General features: G+C 40.4%; 1 protein-coding gene across 1 annotated transcript in view; it reads right to left on the bottom strand.

The window, feature by feature from the left end:
• Positions 1-828: 828 nt before the first annotated feature.
• Positions 829-17,849, bottom strand: part of AQP1 (aquaporin 1 (Colton blood group)) — a 32,662-nt gene continuing 15,641 nt past the window's right edge. Inside the window, exons 2-4 of the mRNA XM_077267982.1 lie at positions 16,406-16,570; positions 6,544-6,624; positions 829-1,024 (exon numbers count right to left, since the gene is read on the bottom strand). Coding sequence (XP_077124097.1) covers positions 848-1,024; positions 6,544-6,624; positions 16,406-16,570 — 423 coding nt within the window. The 3' untranslated portion in view covers positions 829-847. The remainder of the gene's footprint in view (positions 1,025-6,543; positions 6,625-16,405; positions 16,571-17,849) is intronic.

The following is a 17,849-nucleotide window of genomic DNA, read 5'->3' as shown; positions in this document are numbered from 1 at the left end:
CCTCCTTTGTTCACAATACCATTTGCACGCTGTCATTCGATGCTTCAATGCTAAAGATAAGGTCTTCGTTAGTCTATTGATGCTAATACACATGCAAATTTCCAAAAAGTTCATGAAGTTTGAGTCTAGATTGGCCCCAGTGATCACTCTAGAAATTGCAAGATTTACATTTTTTTAATACAGATCGTGATGTGAAAAATAAAAAAAATTTGCCAAAAATATATATAGAAAGACAATTAACATAAAAACCCAATTTAATAAAATAAAACCCCAGTAAAAAATGTCTGTATTTTTTACTAGCTCTACAGATACATAGGATCAGCTTGTTTTCCAATCTCATGACTTAAATGAAGATCGTTTTTAATTTATTGTGTGTAATACCCTTTTTGACCATTTCTCTCAGTGGGGGCGCTGTTTTGTCATGTTTTTACACTGTGATTCTATTAGATCAAGTAATATCGGATTCCCACCTCCTAATATATCTTATGATTGAGCAAATATCTATATAAGTGCATCTGTATTACTTATAACCCAAAAATAGTTTTCTGCTTCCTCCCACCCTCACCCAGGTTAGTGGCCCTCTATTGGTACTGCAGTGTCAGCCATATGTAGCGCAGCATGCAATCACCTATGAGAAGCATAAAATCTTACAGTACGTCTTGTATGTGTTCATGGGGTTAGGAAATAAACTGCAAAAGGCAAAAAGAAGCACAAAAAAGAGAAACAAAAGATGCAAATAACAAAACTCATTTTGGAATATTTTCGTCTCTTTTTTTTTTTGTACAAATAAGTCCATAATACTGACGTCTCCTGAAGTTTTTTTACATATTTTTTTTTAAACGTTTCTTTATTTTGGTTTCATCTCCATGCGGGCGTTGTCGTCTCCGTCCAGCTCGTACTCTTCCACCTGTCCGTTGGTCCACACTTTTAGGCGGTCTGTTAGGTCGCTGGTTCGTGGCGCTAAGATGAAGTCATAAATAATGGCGGCGGCCGCTCCTCCGATCATTGGTCCAACCCAAAATATCTAGTTAGAAAAAAGTGAAAAGTTTAGTTGACTTTAGGCCTCCTTCACAAGTCCATGTCTCCGGTACGTGTGGTGACAGTTTTCACACGTACCGGAGACACGTACACACGTAGCCACATTCAAATGAAAGGGTCGGTGCACGTCAGTGTGTTTCCATGGACCGTGTGTCCGTGAGCAAAACACGCTGACATGTCCGTTTTTTACCGTCAGTAAGGACAGCAAAACGTCCCGCACACGAGGACACGGAGAACACACATTGATGTCCTCTGTGTGACACGCACCGTCAGCGGGGAAGAAGCGCTACAGTAAGCGCTGTTCCCCGGCGGCAGGTGCTGAAGCCGGCTCTCATCATTCTCCCCTGCTCTGCCGGTGATCAGCGCGAGCAGAGGAGAATGATGAGAGTTACCGTATATACTCGAGTATAAGCCGAGATTTTCAGCCCACTTTTTTAGGCTGAAAGTAACCCTCTCGGCTTATACTCGAGTCATACCCAGGGGTTGGTAGGGGAGGGGGAGCCGAGCTGTGTAATAATACTCACCTGCTCCTGGCGTGGTCCCTGCACGTCCCTGGCTCCCTGGCGCTGGCAGCTTCTTCCTGTAGTGAGCGGTCACATGGTACCGCTCATTACAGTAATGAATATGGACCCAACTCCACTCCCATAGGGGTGGAGCCGCATATTTATTACTGTAATGAGCGGTAACGGTGACTGCTCACTATAGGAAGCTGCCGGCGCCGGGGAACAGACGTCCAGGGACCACGCCAGGAGCAGGTGAGTATAACTCAGTGCATGATATTCACCTGCTCCTCATTCCACCGTCAGCGCCGCTGTGTCTTCTGCATCCTCTGCACTGACGCTCAGGTCAGAGGGCGTGATGACGCAATTAGTGCGCGCCGCCCCCTGCCTGAACAGTCAGTGCACAGGACAGGGAAGACACAGCGGCGCTGATGGTGGAACGGGAAAGGTAAATATAGCAAGTGCCGGGGGCCTGAGAGGTGATTTTTTAATTTTTTAATCGCAGCAACAGCATATGGGGCAAATGTCTGTACGGAGCATCTTATGAGGCCATGTGCAGCATTATATGGGGCAAATATCTGTATGGGGCCATGTGCAGCATTATATGGGGCAAATATCTGTATGGGCCATGTGCAGCATTATATGGGGCAAATATCTGTATGGAGCATCTTATGGGGCCATGTGCAGCATTATATGGGGCAATTATCTGTATGGGGCCATGTGCAGCATTATATGGGGCAAATATCTGTATGGGGCAATGTGCAGCATTATATGGGGCAAATATCTGTATGGGGCAATGTGCAGCATTATATGGGGCAAATATCTGTATGGAGCATCTTATGGGGCCATGTGCAGCATTATATGGGGCAATTATCTGTATGGGGCCATGTGCAGCATTATATGGGGCAAATATCTGTATGGGGCCATGTGCAGCATTATATGGGGCAAAAATCTGTATGGGGCCATGTGCAGCATTATATGGGGCAAAAATCTGTATGGGGCCATGTGCAGCATTATATGGGGCAAATATCTGTATGGAGCATCTTATGGGGCCATGTGCAGCATTATATGGGGCAATTATGTGTATGGGGCCATGTGCAGCATTACATGGGGCAATTATCTGTATGGGGCCATGTGCAGCATTAAATGGGGCAATTATCTGTATGGGGCCATGTGCAGCATTATATGGGGCAAATATCTGTATGGGGCCATGTGCAGCATTATATGGGGCAAATATCTGTATGGGGCAATGTGCAGCATTATATGGGGCAAATATCTGTATGGGGCCATGTGCAGCATTATATGGGGCAAATATCTGTATGGGGCCATGTGCAGCATTATATGGGGCAAATATCTGTATGGAGCATCTTATGGGGCCATGTGCAGCATTATATGGGGCAATTATGTGTATGGGGCCATGTGCAGCATTATATGGGGCAAATATCTGTATGGAGCATCTTATGGGGCCATGTGCAGCATTATATGGGGCAATTATCTGTATGGGGCCATGTGCAGCATTATATGGGGCAAATATCTGTATGGGGCCATGTGCAGCATTATATGGGACAATTATCTGTGTGGGGCCATGTGCAGCATTATATGGGGCAAATATCTGTATGGGGCCATGTGCAGCATTATATGGGGCAAATATCTGTATGGGGCCATGTGCAGCATTATATGGGGCAAATATCTGTATGGGGCCATGTGCAGCATTATATGGGGCAAATATCTGTATGGGGCCATGTGCAGCATTATATGGGGCAAATATCTGTATGCAGCATCTTATGGGGCCATGTGCAGCATTATATGGGGCAATTATGTGTATGGGGCCATGTGCAGCATTATATGGGGCAAATATCTGTTTGGAGCATCTTATGGGGCCATGTGCAGCATTATATGGGGCAATTATGTGTATGGGGCCATGTGCAGCATTATATGGGGCAAATATCTGTTTGGAGCATCTTATGGGGCCATGTGCAGCATTATATGGGGCAATTATCTGTATGGGGCCATGTGCAGCATTATATGGGGCAAATATCTGTATGGGGCCATGTGCAGCATTATATGGAGCAAATATCTGTATGGAGCATCTTATGGGGCCATGTGCAGCATTATATGGGGCAATTATGTGTATGGGGCCATGTGCAGCATTATATGGGGCAAATATCTGTTTGGAGCATCTTATGGGGCCATGTGCAGCATTATATGGGGCAATTATCTGTATGGGGCCATGTGCAGCATTATATGGGGCAAATATCTGTATGGGGCCATGTGCAGCATTATATGGGGCAAATATCTGTATGGAGCATCTTATGGGGCCATGTGCAGCATTATATGGGGCAATTATGTGTATGGGGCCATGTGCAGCATTATATGGGGCAAATATCTGTATGGGGCCATGTGCAGCATTATATGGGGCAAATATCTGTTAAGGGCCATGTGCAGCATTATATGGGGCAAATATCTGTATGGAGCATCTTATGGGGCCATGTGCAGCATTATATGGGGCAATGTGCAGCATTATATGGGGCAAATATCTGTATGGAGCATCTTATGGGGCCATGTGCAGCATTATATGGGGCAATTATCTGTATGGGGCCATGTGCAGCATTATATGGGGCAAATATCTGTATGGGGCCATGTGTAGCATTATATGGGAAAAATATCTGTATGGAGCATCTTACGGGGCCATGTGCAGCATTATATGGGGCAAATATCTGTATGGGGCCATGTGCAGCATTATATGGGGCAAATATCTGTATGGGGCCATGTGTAGCATTATATGGGAAAATATCTGTATGGAGCATCTTACGGGGCCATGTGCAGCATTATATGGGGCAATTATCTGTATGGGGCCATGTGCAGCATTATATGGGGCAAATATCTGTATGTTGCCATGTGCAGCATTATATGGGGCAAATATCTGTATGGAGCATCTTATGGGGCCATAATCAACATTTGTGCAGCATTATATGGGGCATATTTTAATATGAAGCATCTTATGGAGCCCATCATACACTGTATGGAGCATTATATGGGGTGTATTTTGTATGGAGCATCTTATGGGCCCATCATGAACAGTATGGAGCATTATATGGGGCTCCTGATTCAATATGGATATTCAAAGACACTTAACCTACTGATGTCTCAATTAATTTTACTTTTATTGGTATCTATTTTTATTTTTGACATTTACCAGTAGCTGCTGCATTTCCCACCCTAGGTTATACTCAAGCCATTAAGCTTTCCCAGTTTTTTGTGGCAAAATTAGGGGGGTCGGCTTATACTCGGGTCGGCTTATACTCGAGTATATACGGTATATTAAAGTCCGAACGACAGCAGGTGGGGGCTTTTGGGACTCTTACCTCATCATCAGACACCTGCTGCCGCTAATAACAGTGACAGTAGGTGCGGATGAACGGGGTATTCCACAGTCGCCGGCTGCGATCTAAGGAAATAAATGAATAAAAAACCTGACGTGGGTCCCCCCTTATTTTCTGGAACCAACCAGGCAAAACTCACAGCTGGGGGCTGCAATCCTCAGCTGACAGCTTCTGCAAGGTTGCTTATCAAGAATAGAGGGGTCCCCTTGCTATTTTTTTAATTATTTAAATAAATAATTTAAAAAAATGGCATGGGGTCACCCCCTTTTTCGACAACCAGCCTTGCTAAAGCTCACAGCTGGGGGCTGCTACTCTCAGGCTGGTAAGGGACCATTGATATAGGCCCCCCAGCCTAAAAACAGCAGCCTGCAGCCGCCCAGAAAAGGTGCATCTCTTACATGCGCCTTTTCTGGCGCTTTGCCCGGCTATTCCCAATTGCCCTGTAGCGGTGGCAAATGGGGTAATATTTGTGTGGTTGATCATGGCTTAGTAATGGAGAGGCATCTATAAGACACCCTCATTACTAATCCTATAGTTGTATTGTTTGTAAATAAAGATACGGCCAGAATAAAATCCTTTATTTGGAAAAATTACACAGACTCTTTTAATATTCTAAATTAAACCATACTTACTGCAACACCTAATTCCCCCGACGCCGTCGATCTCCTGTAATAAAAGTAAAATAATAATCCAACAATATACTATACATGTTCCTCGTTGTGTCTCACGCCGTAATCCATGTCTGGGGGCTAAATAGTTTTCAACCTGGACGGTGCCAATATGCGACCGCCCCGGCTGAAAACCACTGGTGTATGAGATGCTGAGGGCGCAGCATCATTCACCAGTGGTGACATCATCACCGGATTTTTCCCACGGTCCTGAGGTCACCGCAGTTCAGCCCAGCCTCGATGATGTCACCTCTGGTCAATAATGCTGCACTCTCAGCAGCTCATTCACCAGTGGTTTTCAGCCTGGACGGTCGCATCCTGGCACCGTCCAGGTGGAAAACTATTTAGCCCCCAGACATGAATTACGGCGTGGGACACAATGACGGAAAGATATGGTATAATGTTGGTTTATTATTTTACTTTTATTACAGGAGATCAAGGGCGTCGAGGAATTACGTGTTGCAGTAAGTATGGTTTAATTTAGGAGGAGTCTGTGTAATTTTTTTCAAATAAAGTAGGTGTTGGATGATGGGGTAACAGTCCCAAAATCCACCACCTGCTGTTGTTCGGACTTTAATATAACGCTCATCATTCTCCTTTGCTTGCCGGCAGACCAGGGGAGAATGATTAGAGCCGGCTTCAGCACCTGCCACCGGGGAACAGCGCTTACTGTAGCGCTTCTTCCCCGGCGGCCGTCTGTGTTCTGTTGATCCGGCACACGAGTGCCACACGTAGTACACACACGGACACACGGACATGGATATCTCCGGTACCATTTTTTCCGTACCAGAAATAAACAGATGTGTGAAAACGGCCTTATATTGAGTCCATTGTTCACATATGAAAACAGGATAAATGTAAACAGATTAGGTGATTGCTACTTAAGCACTTGTCTCATATGTTGTTGTAGGGGAACCAAGGTCAGAGATAACCGTAGCGCAGGTGGAGTCTTACCCAGTGATACTGGAAGTTTTTAGCGATTACTGCAGAACCGAAAGACCTTGCAGGGTTCATTCCGCATCCAGTGTAATCGATCTGAAATAAAAAGGACACAACAATATCACACCAAATCCTGGATCCACAGGGAAAGCCGCTGCCGTCTGTGTAGTCTGTGCCTCATTCAGGTGCCATGTATGTGATCTGCTCGTAATTGCCTCAGACAAAACACAAACCCATTATTGTGTATCAGTCTGTTCACATGTCTACAACTCAGTGATCAACATACATCATTCACATCAATAGTTATCATCTACATAAGGGCAGTATTATATTAGTTATATTCTTGACATAGGAGCAGTATTATAGTAGTTATATTCTTGTACATAGGGGCAGTATTATAGTAGTTATATTCTTGTACATAGGGGCAGTATTATAGTAGTTATATTCTTGTACATAGGGGGCAGTATTATAGTAGTTATATTCTTGTACATAGAGGCAGTATTATAGTAGTTATATTCTTGTACATAGGAGCAGTATTATAGTAGTTATATTCTTGTACATAGGAGCAGTATTATAGTAGTTATATTCTTGTACATAGGAGCAGTATTATAGTAGTTATATTCTTGTACATAGGAGCAGTATTATAGTAGTTATATTCTTGTACATAGGGGCAGTATTATAGTAGTTATATTCTTGTACATAGGAGCAGTATTATAGTAGTTATATTCTTGTACATAGGAGCAGCATTATAGTAGTTATATTCTTGTACATAGGGGCAGTATTATAGTAGTTATATTCTTGTACATAGGAGCAGTATTATAGTAGTTATATTCTTGTACATAGGGGCAGTATTATAGTAGTTATATTCTTGTACCTAGGGGCAGTATTATAGTAGTTATATTCTTGTACATAGGGGTAGTATTATAGTAGTTATATTCTTGTACATAGGGGTAGTATTATAGTAGTTATATTCTTGTACATAGGGGTAGTATTATAGTAGTTATATTCTTGTACATAGGGGCAGTATTATAGTAGTTATATTCTTGCACATAGGGGTAGTATTATAGTAGTTATATTCTTGTACATAGGGGTAGTATTATAGTAGTTATATTCTTGTACATAGGGGCAGTATTATAGTAGCTATATTCTTGTACATAGGAGCAGTATTATAGTAGTTATATTCTTGTACATAGCAGCAGTATTATAGTAGTTATATTCTTGTACATAGGGGCAGTATTATAGTAGTTATATTCTTGTACATAGGGGTAGTATTATAGTAGTTATATTCTTGTACATAGGAGCAGTATTATAGTAGTTATATTCTTGTACATAGGAGCAGTATTATAGTAGTTATATTCTTGTACATAGGGGCAGTATTATAGTAGTTCTATTCTTGTCCATAGGAGAGGATAGACGTGTGTTTGTGAGCTCCCAGCGGGGCGGAGGCATGGCTTCTGACCCAGGTGGAGGGGAGGGAAGCTGGGCTGATGATCCAGGGGAAGCTCCCAGCCTGGAGTGTGGCCTGCAGCATGGACCTGATGGTAATGGAAAGCTGGAAATGGTGGCTGGTGAGTCTTCTAGACCTGCTTGCTATGGTGCTGGATTGAGTGATGAAGTTACAAGGCAAAGTATTTTTAAGCTTAAATTGCAAATCAGCAAATTAAAAGATGAAATTAGGAATGAAACTGATCCAAAGCTAAAATTGATGAAAAGTGAGAGACTGGATGATTGCAAACGAAAGCTGGTGAAAGATGTACAGTCTGTGCCCAGAAAGGTAACTTGCACTATGAAGAAAAAGAGGCGATCCAGAGCCCCGAAGGTGAGTGGAAAAAGCTTCATTGATAAAAAGGACATTAAAAATAAAACTGTGCAGAGTGTGGAGCAAGGAAGTCCAGAAAGAAATGCAGCACTTATATCAGCCGCACAATGTGAGGGGTCTGAGGCAGCAGATAATGCAGGGATCGCTGCAGAGGAAAATGTCTCGGCAAACGAAGGGTTAACTGCAGTGGACTCTGTATGCAGCAATGAAGTGAGCACAGCTCCTGTGTATGATGAAGAAAGTGCCCCCTGTACTGACTTTGTATGTGAGACCCCGCTAAGTGCTGTGTGTGAGACCCCGCTCAGTGCTGTGTGTGAGACCCCGCTAAGTGCTGTGTGTGAGACCCCGCTCAGTGCTGTGTGTGAGACCCCGCTCAGTGCTGTGTGTGAGACCCCGCTCACTGGTGCTTGCCTGCCTGCAACAGACACAAACATTATAATGGAGTCTGAACCCTCCATGTCAGTGAATGGAGACAATATTGTACATCAGTCAGTGGTAATAATGAAGTCTATGTCATGCATGTCAGTGAATGGAGACCACACTGCAGTAATAATGGACTGTGAGTCGTCAGTGGTAATGGACTCTGAACCCTCCATGTCAGTGAATGGAGACCGCATTGTACAACAATCAGTAGTGGATCTGGGCGTTTTTGCAGCACAAACAGGTGTCAGTGATCATGGGGCTGGGGAAAGCTCCAGCACTGACCCACCTCTACCTGGGGAGAGCTCCAGCACTGACCCACCTCTACCTGGGGAAAGCTCCAGCACTGACCCACCTGCGGCTGGGGAAAGCTCCGGCACTGATCCACCTGTACCTGGGGAAAGCTCCAGCACTGATCCACCTGCGGCTGGGGAAAGCTCCGGCACTGATCCACCTGTGGCTGGGGAAAGCTCCAGCACTGATCCACCTGTGGCTGGGGAAGGCTCCAGCACTGATCCACCTGCGGCTGGGGAGAGCTCCAGCACTGATCCACCTCTACCTGGGGAGAGCTCCAGCACTGATCCACTTCTACCTGGGGAAAGCTCCGGCACTGACCCTTCTGCTGACCAACATCGGTTCAGGAGACTGTTCTCCAATGTCACAAGACTAGTGAACCCTCCACCTCAGAGGAGGAACGCAGTCAGGATAAAGTACACAGGACCAGAGGAGAAGATCCCATCCAGACTCTATGTTGGAAAAGTTCTCCTGAAAGAGTTTATGAAGTTTAAGGCGTCTGAGGTCTATGCTCTGATCCATGTCCCATCCAGCAGGATCTATGACATCAGCTTTAAGCTCCAGTGTGATCTAGATATGTTCTGGACCATCTATAATGACACCAGAGGAGATGAGATCTGGGATCATCTCCAGTGTATCCAGCTGTCTAAGCCGCAGGAAATAACGGCCACTGTTCTGTTCCAGTCTGAGGTGGTGGCGCTGGCGGATCTGCAGCACTGGCTGAGCCGGCAGTGCATGGTGAGAAGTCATCCCGAGAAGATCTATGATGAGGAGCATATATGGAATGGAGGATATTCTGTGAAAATCCAGCTTCTACAAGAGAATGGTGTAACCAGACATCTGCCCCACTCCTTCTACCTGGGCTCAGAGCGGGGGATATGCTACTACCCCGGTCAGCCACGTCTGTGCCATAGATGTGGGGGCAGGCACCTCGCCATGAACTGCTCTCGTATCACGTGCTCATTGTGTGGACAGTCCGGGCATACAAGGGATACATGCACAGGGCCCGTTATCTGTAACTTGTGCTCAGGACCCGGACATACGTTCCGGAATTGCCCTCATGCAGAACACAATAAATATAATGGCCAGACCTCCTTGGAAATTATGAAAGATGTCACCAGAGGTGCAGATGTTGTCCAAGAAGCCGGCACTGATGAGGTGACAAGCCATAGTAGCAGCCAACATGCTCCAAAGAGTGGGATATTACTAACGGATGCTGCACTACTAGGACCACCAGCCACTGAAGAACCATATAAAGTACCACCAGCCACTGAAGGACCATATAAAGTACATTCAGTCGTTAAGGAAAGACGTAAATTACCATCATTGACCATGAAACTAAGATCTAAACAATGTTCAGCCCTTAAAGTAGGGTCTAAAATACCAGTAACTAAAGAGAGACCTACAGTGTCCAGAAAACCTGTCTCCAAACCGCCTGAGCAGCAGCCCAGTACATCTGTAGAAGCCGTTAATCTGTCCGCAGTGTCCAGTGTGGCTGTGGACGGGTATGTGACTGTAAGAAGGAAAAAACCCTTTGTGGATTCCATCAGAAAAATCATAGCAGAGCAGAAAACCTCTGAGTCTCCAGTGCTGGAGGTAAGTCCCGGACGTTACAATGTATTGGGAGAAGACAAAGATGAGGAGGCACAGATGGAGCAAGGTCCTTCATACACCATAGAAAATGCCTCTGATGAGATGGATCCTGACCCTCCCGTGTCCACGAAGAGGTGGGGCACTGCAGGTGACAGCAGTGGAAGGAGGAAGAAGACCAGAAAGTCTAAGTGACCAGGATGTGGCAGAGAATAAGCTCCAGTAATGTGAACAGTGTCTGAAGGACAATGCCCATGTGGCTGCAGCAAAGAGAGATTAAAGACTGGGTCCGTCATTCTGGTCCTTCGGGCTGGAGAGAAATGACGGCGTGTGGATTCTGTGTAATACCATGGAAGTCCAAGTGGACAGAGTCCTGGAGATATGTCCGGCCGCTGTCTGATGCTGAACTTTATAGTGGACTCCGTCCATTATAGAGAGATAAACATTTATGTTCCATAGACCATGAAAAAGCGGAGGAAACTGTTGGGATTTGGTAATGTTGCGATTTCAGTGTAAATATTCTGTAATATATGGTTGTCAGTTTTTAAATAAAAAGATCATTATAGTAGTTATATTCTTGTACATAGGGAGCAGTATTATAGTAGCTATATTCTTGTACATAGGAGCAGTATTATAGTACTTATATTCTTGTACATAGGGAGCAGTATTATAGTACTTATATTCTTGTACATAGGGATAGTATTATAGTAATTATATTCTTGTACATAGGGGCAGTATTATAGTACTTATATTCTTGTACATAGGGAGCAGTATTATAGTACTTATATTCTTGTACATAGGGATAGTATTATAGTAATTATATTCTTGTACATAGGGGCAGTATTATAGTAGTTATATTCTTGTACATAGGGGGCAGTATTATAGTAGTTATATTCTTGTACATAGGGGCAGTATTATAGTAGTTATATTCTTGTACATAGGAGCAGTATTATAGTAGTTATATTCTTGTACATTGGAGCAGTATTATAGTACTTATATTCTTGTACATAGGGAGCAGTATTATAGTACTTATATTCTTGTACATAGGGATAGTATTATAGTAATTATATTCTTGTACATAGGGGCAGTATTATAGTAGTTATATTCTTGTACATAGGGGGCAGTATTATAGTAGTTATATTCTTGTACATAGGGGCAGTATTATAGTAGTTATATTCTTGTACATAGGAGCAGTATTATAGTAGTTATATTCTTGTACATTGGAGCAGTATTATAGTAGTTATATTCTTGTACATAGGGGCAGTATTATAGTAGTTATATTCTTGTACATAGGAGCAGTATTATAGTAGTTATATTCTTGTACATAGGGGCAGTATTATAGTAGTTATATTCTTGTACATAGGGGCAGTATTATAGTAGTTATATTCTTGTACATAGGAGCAGTATTATAGTAGTTATATTCTTGTACATAGGGGCAGTATTATAGTAGTTATATTCTTGTACATAGGAGCAGTATTATAGTAGTTATATTCTTGTACATAGGGGCAGTATTATAGTAGTTATATTCTTGTACATAGTGAGCAGTATTATAGTAGTTATATTCTTGTACATGGGGCAGTATTATAGTAGTTATATTCTTGTACATAGGGGGCAGTATTATAGTAGTTATATTCTTGTACATGGGGCAGTATTATAGTAGTTATATTCTTATACATAGGGGGCAGCATTATAGTAGTTATATTCCTGTACATAGTGAGCAGTATTATAGTAGTTATATTTTTGTACATGGGGACAGTATTATAGTAGTTACATTCTTGTACATAGGGGCAGTATTATAGTAGTTATATTCTTTTACATAGGCAGCAGTATTATAGTAGTTATATTCTTGTACATAGGAGCAGTATTATAGTAGTTATATTTTTCTACATGGGGCAGTATGATAGTAGTTATATTCTTGTATGTAGTGAGCAGTATTATAGTAGTTATATTCTTGTACATGGGGCAGTATTATAGTAGTTATATTCTTGTACGTAGTGAGCAGTATTATAGTAGTTATATTCTTGTACATAGGAGGCAGTATTATAGTAGTTATATTCTTGTACGTAGTGAGCAGTATTATAGTAGTTATATTCTTGTACATGGGGCAGTATTATAGTAGTTATATTCTTGTACATAGGGGGCAGTATTATAGTAGTTATATTCTTGCACATAGGAGGCAGTATTATAGTAGTTATATTCTTGTACATAGGCAGCAGTATTATAGCAGTTATATTCTTGTACATAGTGAGCAGTATTATAGTAGTTATATTCTTGTACATAGGAGCAGTATTATAGTAGTTATATTCTTGTACATAGGGGGCAGTATTATAGTAGTTATATTCTTGTACATAGGAGGCAGTATTATAGTAGTTATGTTCTTGTACATAGGAGCAGTATTATAGCAGTTATATTCTTGTACATAGGGGGCAGTATTATAGTAGTTATATTCTTTTACATAGGGGCAGTATTATAGTAGTCATATTCTTATACATAGGCGCAGTATTATAGTAGTTATATTCTTGTACATAGGGGAAGTATTATAGTAGTTATATTCTTGTACATAGGAGCAGTATTATAGTAGATATATTCTTGTACATAGGGGCAGTATTATATTAGTTATATTCTTGTACTTAGGGGCAGTATTATAGTAGTTATATTCTTGTACATGGGGCAGTATTATAGTAGTTATATTCTTGTACATAGGGGGCAGTATTATAGTAGTTATATTCTTGTACGTAGTGAGCAGTATTATAGTAGTTATATTCTTGTACATAGGAGGCAGTATTATAGTAGTTATATTCTTGTACGTAGTGAGCAGTATTATAGTAGTTATATTCTTGTACATGGGGCAGTATTATAGTAGTTATATTCTTGTACGTAGTGAGCAGTATTATAGTAGTTATATTCTTGTACATGGGGCAGTATTATAGTAGTTATATTCTTGTACATAGGGGGCAGTATTATAGTAGTTATATTCTTGCACATAGGAGGCAGTATTATAGTAGTTATATTCTTGTACATAGGCAGCAGTATTATAGCAGTTATATTCTTGTACATAGTGAGCAGTATTATAGTAGTTATATTCTTGTACATAGGAGCAGTATTATAGTAGTTATATTCTTGTACATAGGGGGCAGTATTATAGTAGTTATATTCTTGTACATAGGAGGCAGTACTATAGTAGTTATATTCTTGTACATAGGAGCAGTATTATAGCAGTTATATTCTTCTACATAGGGGGAAGTATTATAGTACGTATATTCTTGTACATAGGGGCAGTATTATAGTAGTTATATTCTTGTACATAGGAGCAGTATTATAGTAGTTATATTCTTGTACATAGGGGGCAGTATTATAGTAGTTATATTCTTGTACATAGGAGGCAGTATTATAGTAGTTATATTCTTGTACATAGGAGCAGTATTATAGCAGTTATATTCTTGTACATAGGGGGCAGTATTATAGTAGTTATATTCTTTTACATAGGGGCAGTATTATAGTAGTCATATTCTTATACATAGGCGCAGTATTATAGTAGTTATATTCTTGTACATAGGGGAAGTATTATAGTAGTTATATTCTTGTACATAGGGGGCAGTATTATAGTAGTTATATTCTTGTACATAGGGGGCAGTATTATAGTAGTTATATTCTTGTACATAGGAGCAGTATTATAGTAGATATATTCTTGTACATAGGGGCAGTATTATATTAGTTATATTCTTGTACTTAGGGGCAGTATTATAGTAGTTATATACTTGTACATGGGGCAGTATTATAGTAGTTATATTCTTGTACTTAGGAGCAGTATTAAAGTAATTATATTCTTGTACATAGGAACAGTATTATAGTAGTTATATTCTTGTACTTAGGGACAGTATTATAGCAGTTATATACTTGTACATAGGAGCAGTATTATAGTAGTTATATTCTTGTACTTAGGGGCAGTATTATAGTAGTTATATTCTTGTACTTAGGGGCAGTATTATAGTAGTTACATTCTTCTACATAGGGGCAGTATTATAGTAGTTATATTCTTGTACTTAGGGGCAGTATTATAGTAGTTATGTTCTTGTACATAGGGGGCAGTATTATAGTAGTTATAGTCTTGTACATAGGGGCAGTATTATAGTAGTTATATTCTTGTACATAGGGGCAGTATTATAGTAGTTATATTCTTGTACATAGGAGCAGTATTATAGTAGTTATATTCTTGTACATAAGGGCAGTATTATAGTAGTTATATTCTTGTACATAGTGAGCAGTATTATAGTAGTTATATTCTTGTACATGGGGCAGTATTATAGTAGTTATATTCTTGTACATAGGGGGCAGTATTATAGTAGTTATATTCTTGTACATGGGGCAGTATTATAGTAGTTATATTCTTATACATAGGGGGCAGCATTATAGTAGTTATATTCCTGTACATAGTGAGCAGTATTATAGTAGTTATATTCTTGTACATAGTGAGCAGTATTATAGTAGTTATATTTTTGTACATGGGGGCAGTATTATAGTAGTTACATTCTTGTACATAGGGGCAGTATTATAGTAGTTATATTCTTGTACATAGGCAGCAGTATTATAGTAGTTATATTCTTGTACATAGGAGCAGTATTATAGTAGTTATATTTTTGTACATGGGGCAGTTTGATAGTAGTTATATTCTTGTACGTAGTGAGCAGTATTATAGTAGTTATATTCTTGTACATAGGAGGCAGTATTATAGTAGTTATATTCTTGTACGTAGTGAGCAGTATTATAGTAGTTATATTCTTGTACATGGGGCAGTATTATAGTAGTTATATTCTTGTACGTAGTGAGCAGTATTATAGTAGTTATATTCTTGTACATGGGGCAGTATTATAGTAGTTATATTCTTGTACATAGGGGGCAGTATTATAGTAGTTATATTCTTGCACATAGGAGGCAGTATTATAGTAGTTATATTCTTGTACATAGGCAGCAGTTTTATAGTAGCTATATTCTTGTACATAGTGAGCAGTATTATAGTAGTTATATTCTTGTACATAGGCAGCAGTATTATAGCAGTTATATTCTTGTACATAGTGAGCAGTATTATAGTAGTTATATTCTTGTACATAGGAGCAGTATTATAGTAGTTATATTCTTGTACATAGGGGGCAGTATTATAGTAGTTATATTCTTGTACATAGGGGGCAGTATTATAGTAGTTATATTCTTGTACATAGGGGCGGTATTATAGTAGTTATATTCTTGTACATAGGGTCAGTATTATAGTAGTTATATTCTTGTACATAGGAGCAGTGTTATAGTAGTTATATTCTTGTACATAGGGGCAGTATTATAGTAGTTATATTCTTGTACATAGGGGCAGTATTATAGTAGTTATATTCTTGTACATAGGGGCAGTATTATAGTAGTTATATTCTTGTACATAGGAGCAGTATTATAGTAGTTATATTAATGTACATAGGGGCAGTATTATAGTAGTTATATTCTTGTACATAAGGGCAGTATTATAGTAGTTATATTCTTGTACATAGGAGCAGTGTTATAGTAGTTATATTCTTGTACATAGGGGCAGTATTATAGTAGTTATATTCTTGTACATAGGGGCAGTATTATAGTAGTTATATTCTTGTACATAGGGGGCAGTATTATAGTAGATATATTTTTGTACTTAGGGGCAGTATTCGTTCTGTTGATGGTATACACTCATACCTGTGCTGCCTTCTCTGTTTATAGCTGGACCTTGCGTTTTCTTACCGCAATTAGATGTCCTAGAGCAACAGAAAGTCCTATCGCCAGAGGAACAGATCCTGAAATATCGTGTCTTCTTCTGTCTGTGACAGCAACTACACATAGTACCAACTGGAAAGTGACCATAATCTCGACCCCTAGACCTTGTCCTGCTGTCACTCCATTATTTAGCTGAAAGACAAGATCGTAAAGACAAGTTTAATAGTATCACATATTGGGAATATGGGAAACTGTATCACACAGTTTAGATACAACAGAGTATAACAATTGATGGACTTTAGCATTGCAAGCAGTCGTTCTATCAGAGATGTATGACATCTGACATTATTTCATGCTATTTGACCATATGTTCCATTTTTCTGGATGTGATAAATGTTTTCCATCCTGAGACGTCTTGCATTATTTATCTGGACACTGATTACGGTATGTATCTAGTCATGTGTGGTGCTCTCTTTATAGGCATTATCTGCAGTTTGTGTGCATCATTCACATTATCTGTGTAGTTTATGTTACAACTATAATGCAATTCTGGGCATAGTATATAGTAAAGATTGATGGATACAGATTTCTAGATGCCTGGATGGATGATGGATTGATGGACTGATAGATAGAAATTGATACGGGGTTTTATAATTATTGTAAAAATAAAAATCTGAAAATTGTGAGGTACATTTGTATTCAGTCCCCTGTAGTCCGATTCCCTTAAATAAAAACCTGAGTGACCAATCACCTCCAGAAGTCACATAATTAGTACATTGCTTCCACCTGGGTGTGATTTCTTCAGTATAACTACAGCTGTTCTGTGAAGGCTTCACAGGTTTGTGTGAGAACATTAGATATCAAATAGCATCATGAAAACCAAGGAGCTCATCAGACAGGTCAGGGATAAAGTGGTGGAGAAGACGAAAGCAGGGTTAGGTTATAAAAAATAGCATGAGCTTAAGCACTGAGCATGGAGAACTGTTCAAGCCATCATCCAAAAATGGAAGGAGTATGGCACAAGAGTAAACCTATCAAGACATGGTCGGCCACCTAACTTGACATCCCAAGCAAGGAGAGCACTAATTAGAGAAGGAGCCAAGAAGCCCATGGTCAGTCTGGAGGATCTGCAAAGATTCACAGCTCAAGGGGAGAATCTGTTCACAACTATTAAGTCATGTTCACATGTTCAGTTTTTGGTTAGTATTTTACATCAGTATTTGTAAGCCAAAATCAGGAGTGGAACAATGAGAGGACTGTAATATAAACATGAGCGTATTTCTGTATTCTTTACCCACTACTGGTTTTGGCCTACAAATACTGATGCAAAACAACACTGACCAAATACTGATTGCGTGAATGTGGCCTAAGTCGTATACTGCACCAATCTGGCCATTATGGAAGAGTGGCAAGAAGAAAGTCATAAGAATTCCCCTTTGCAGTTTGCAAAAACCAAGAAGGGGACCCAGCG

The sequence above is a fragment of the Ranitomeya variabilis genome, chromosome 6 (assembly GCF_051348905.1).
Source record: "Ranitomeya variabilis isolate aRanVar5 chromosome 6, aRanVar5.hap1, whole genome shotgun sequence".
Lineage (NCBI taxonomy): Eukaryota > Metazoa > Chordata > Amphibia > Anura > Dendrobatidae > Ranitomeya > Ranitomeya variabilis.
The sequence above is the reverse complement of the archived record's forward strand: the minus strand, read 5'-3'. Positions and strand labels throughout refer to the sequence as shown.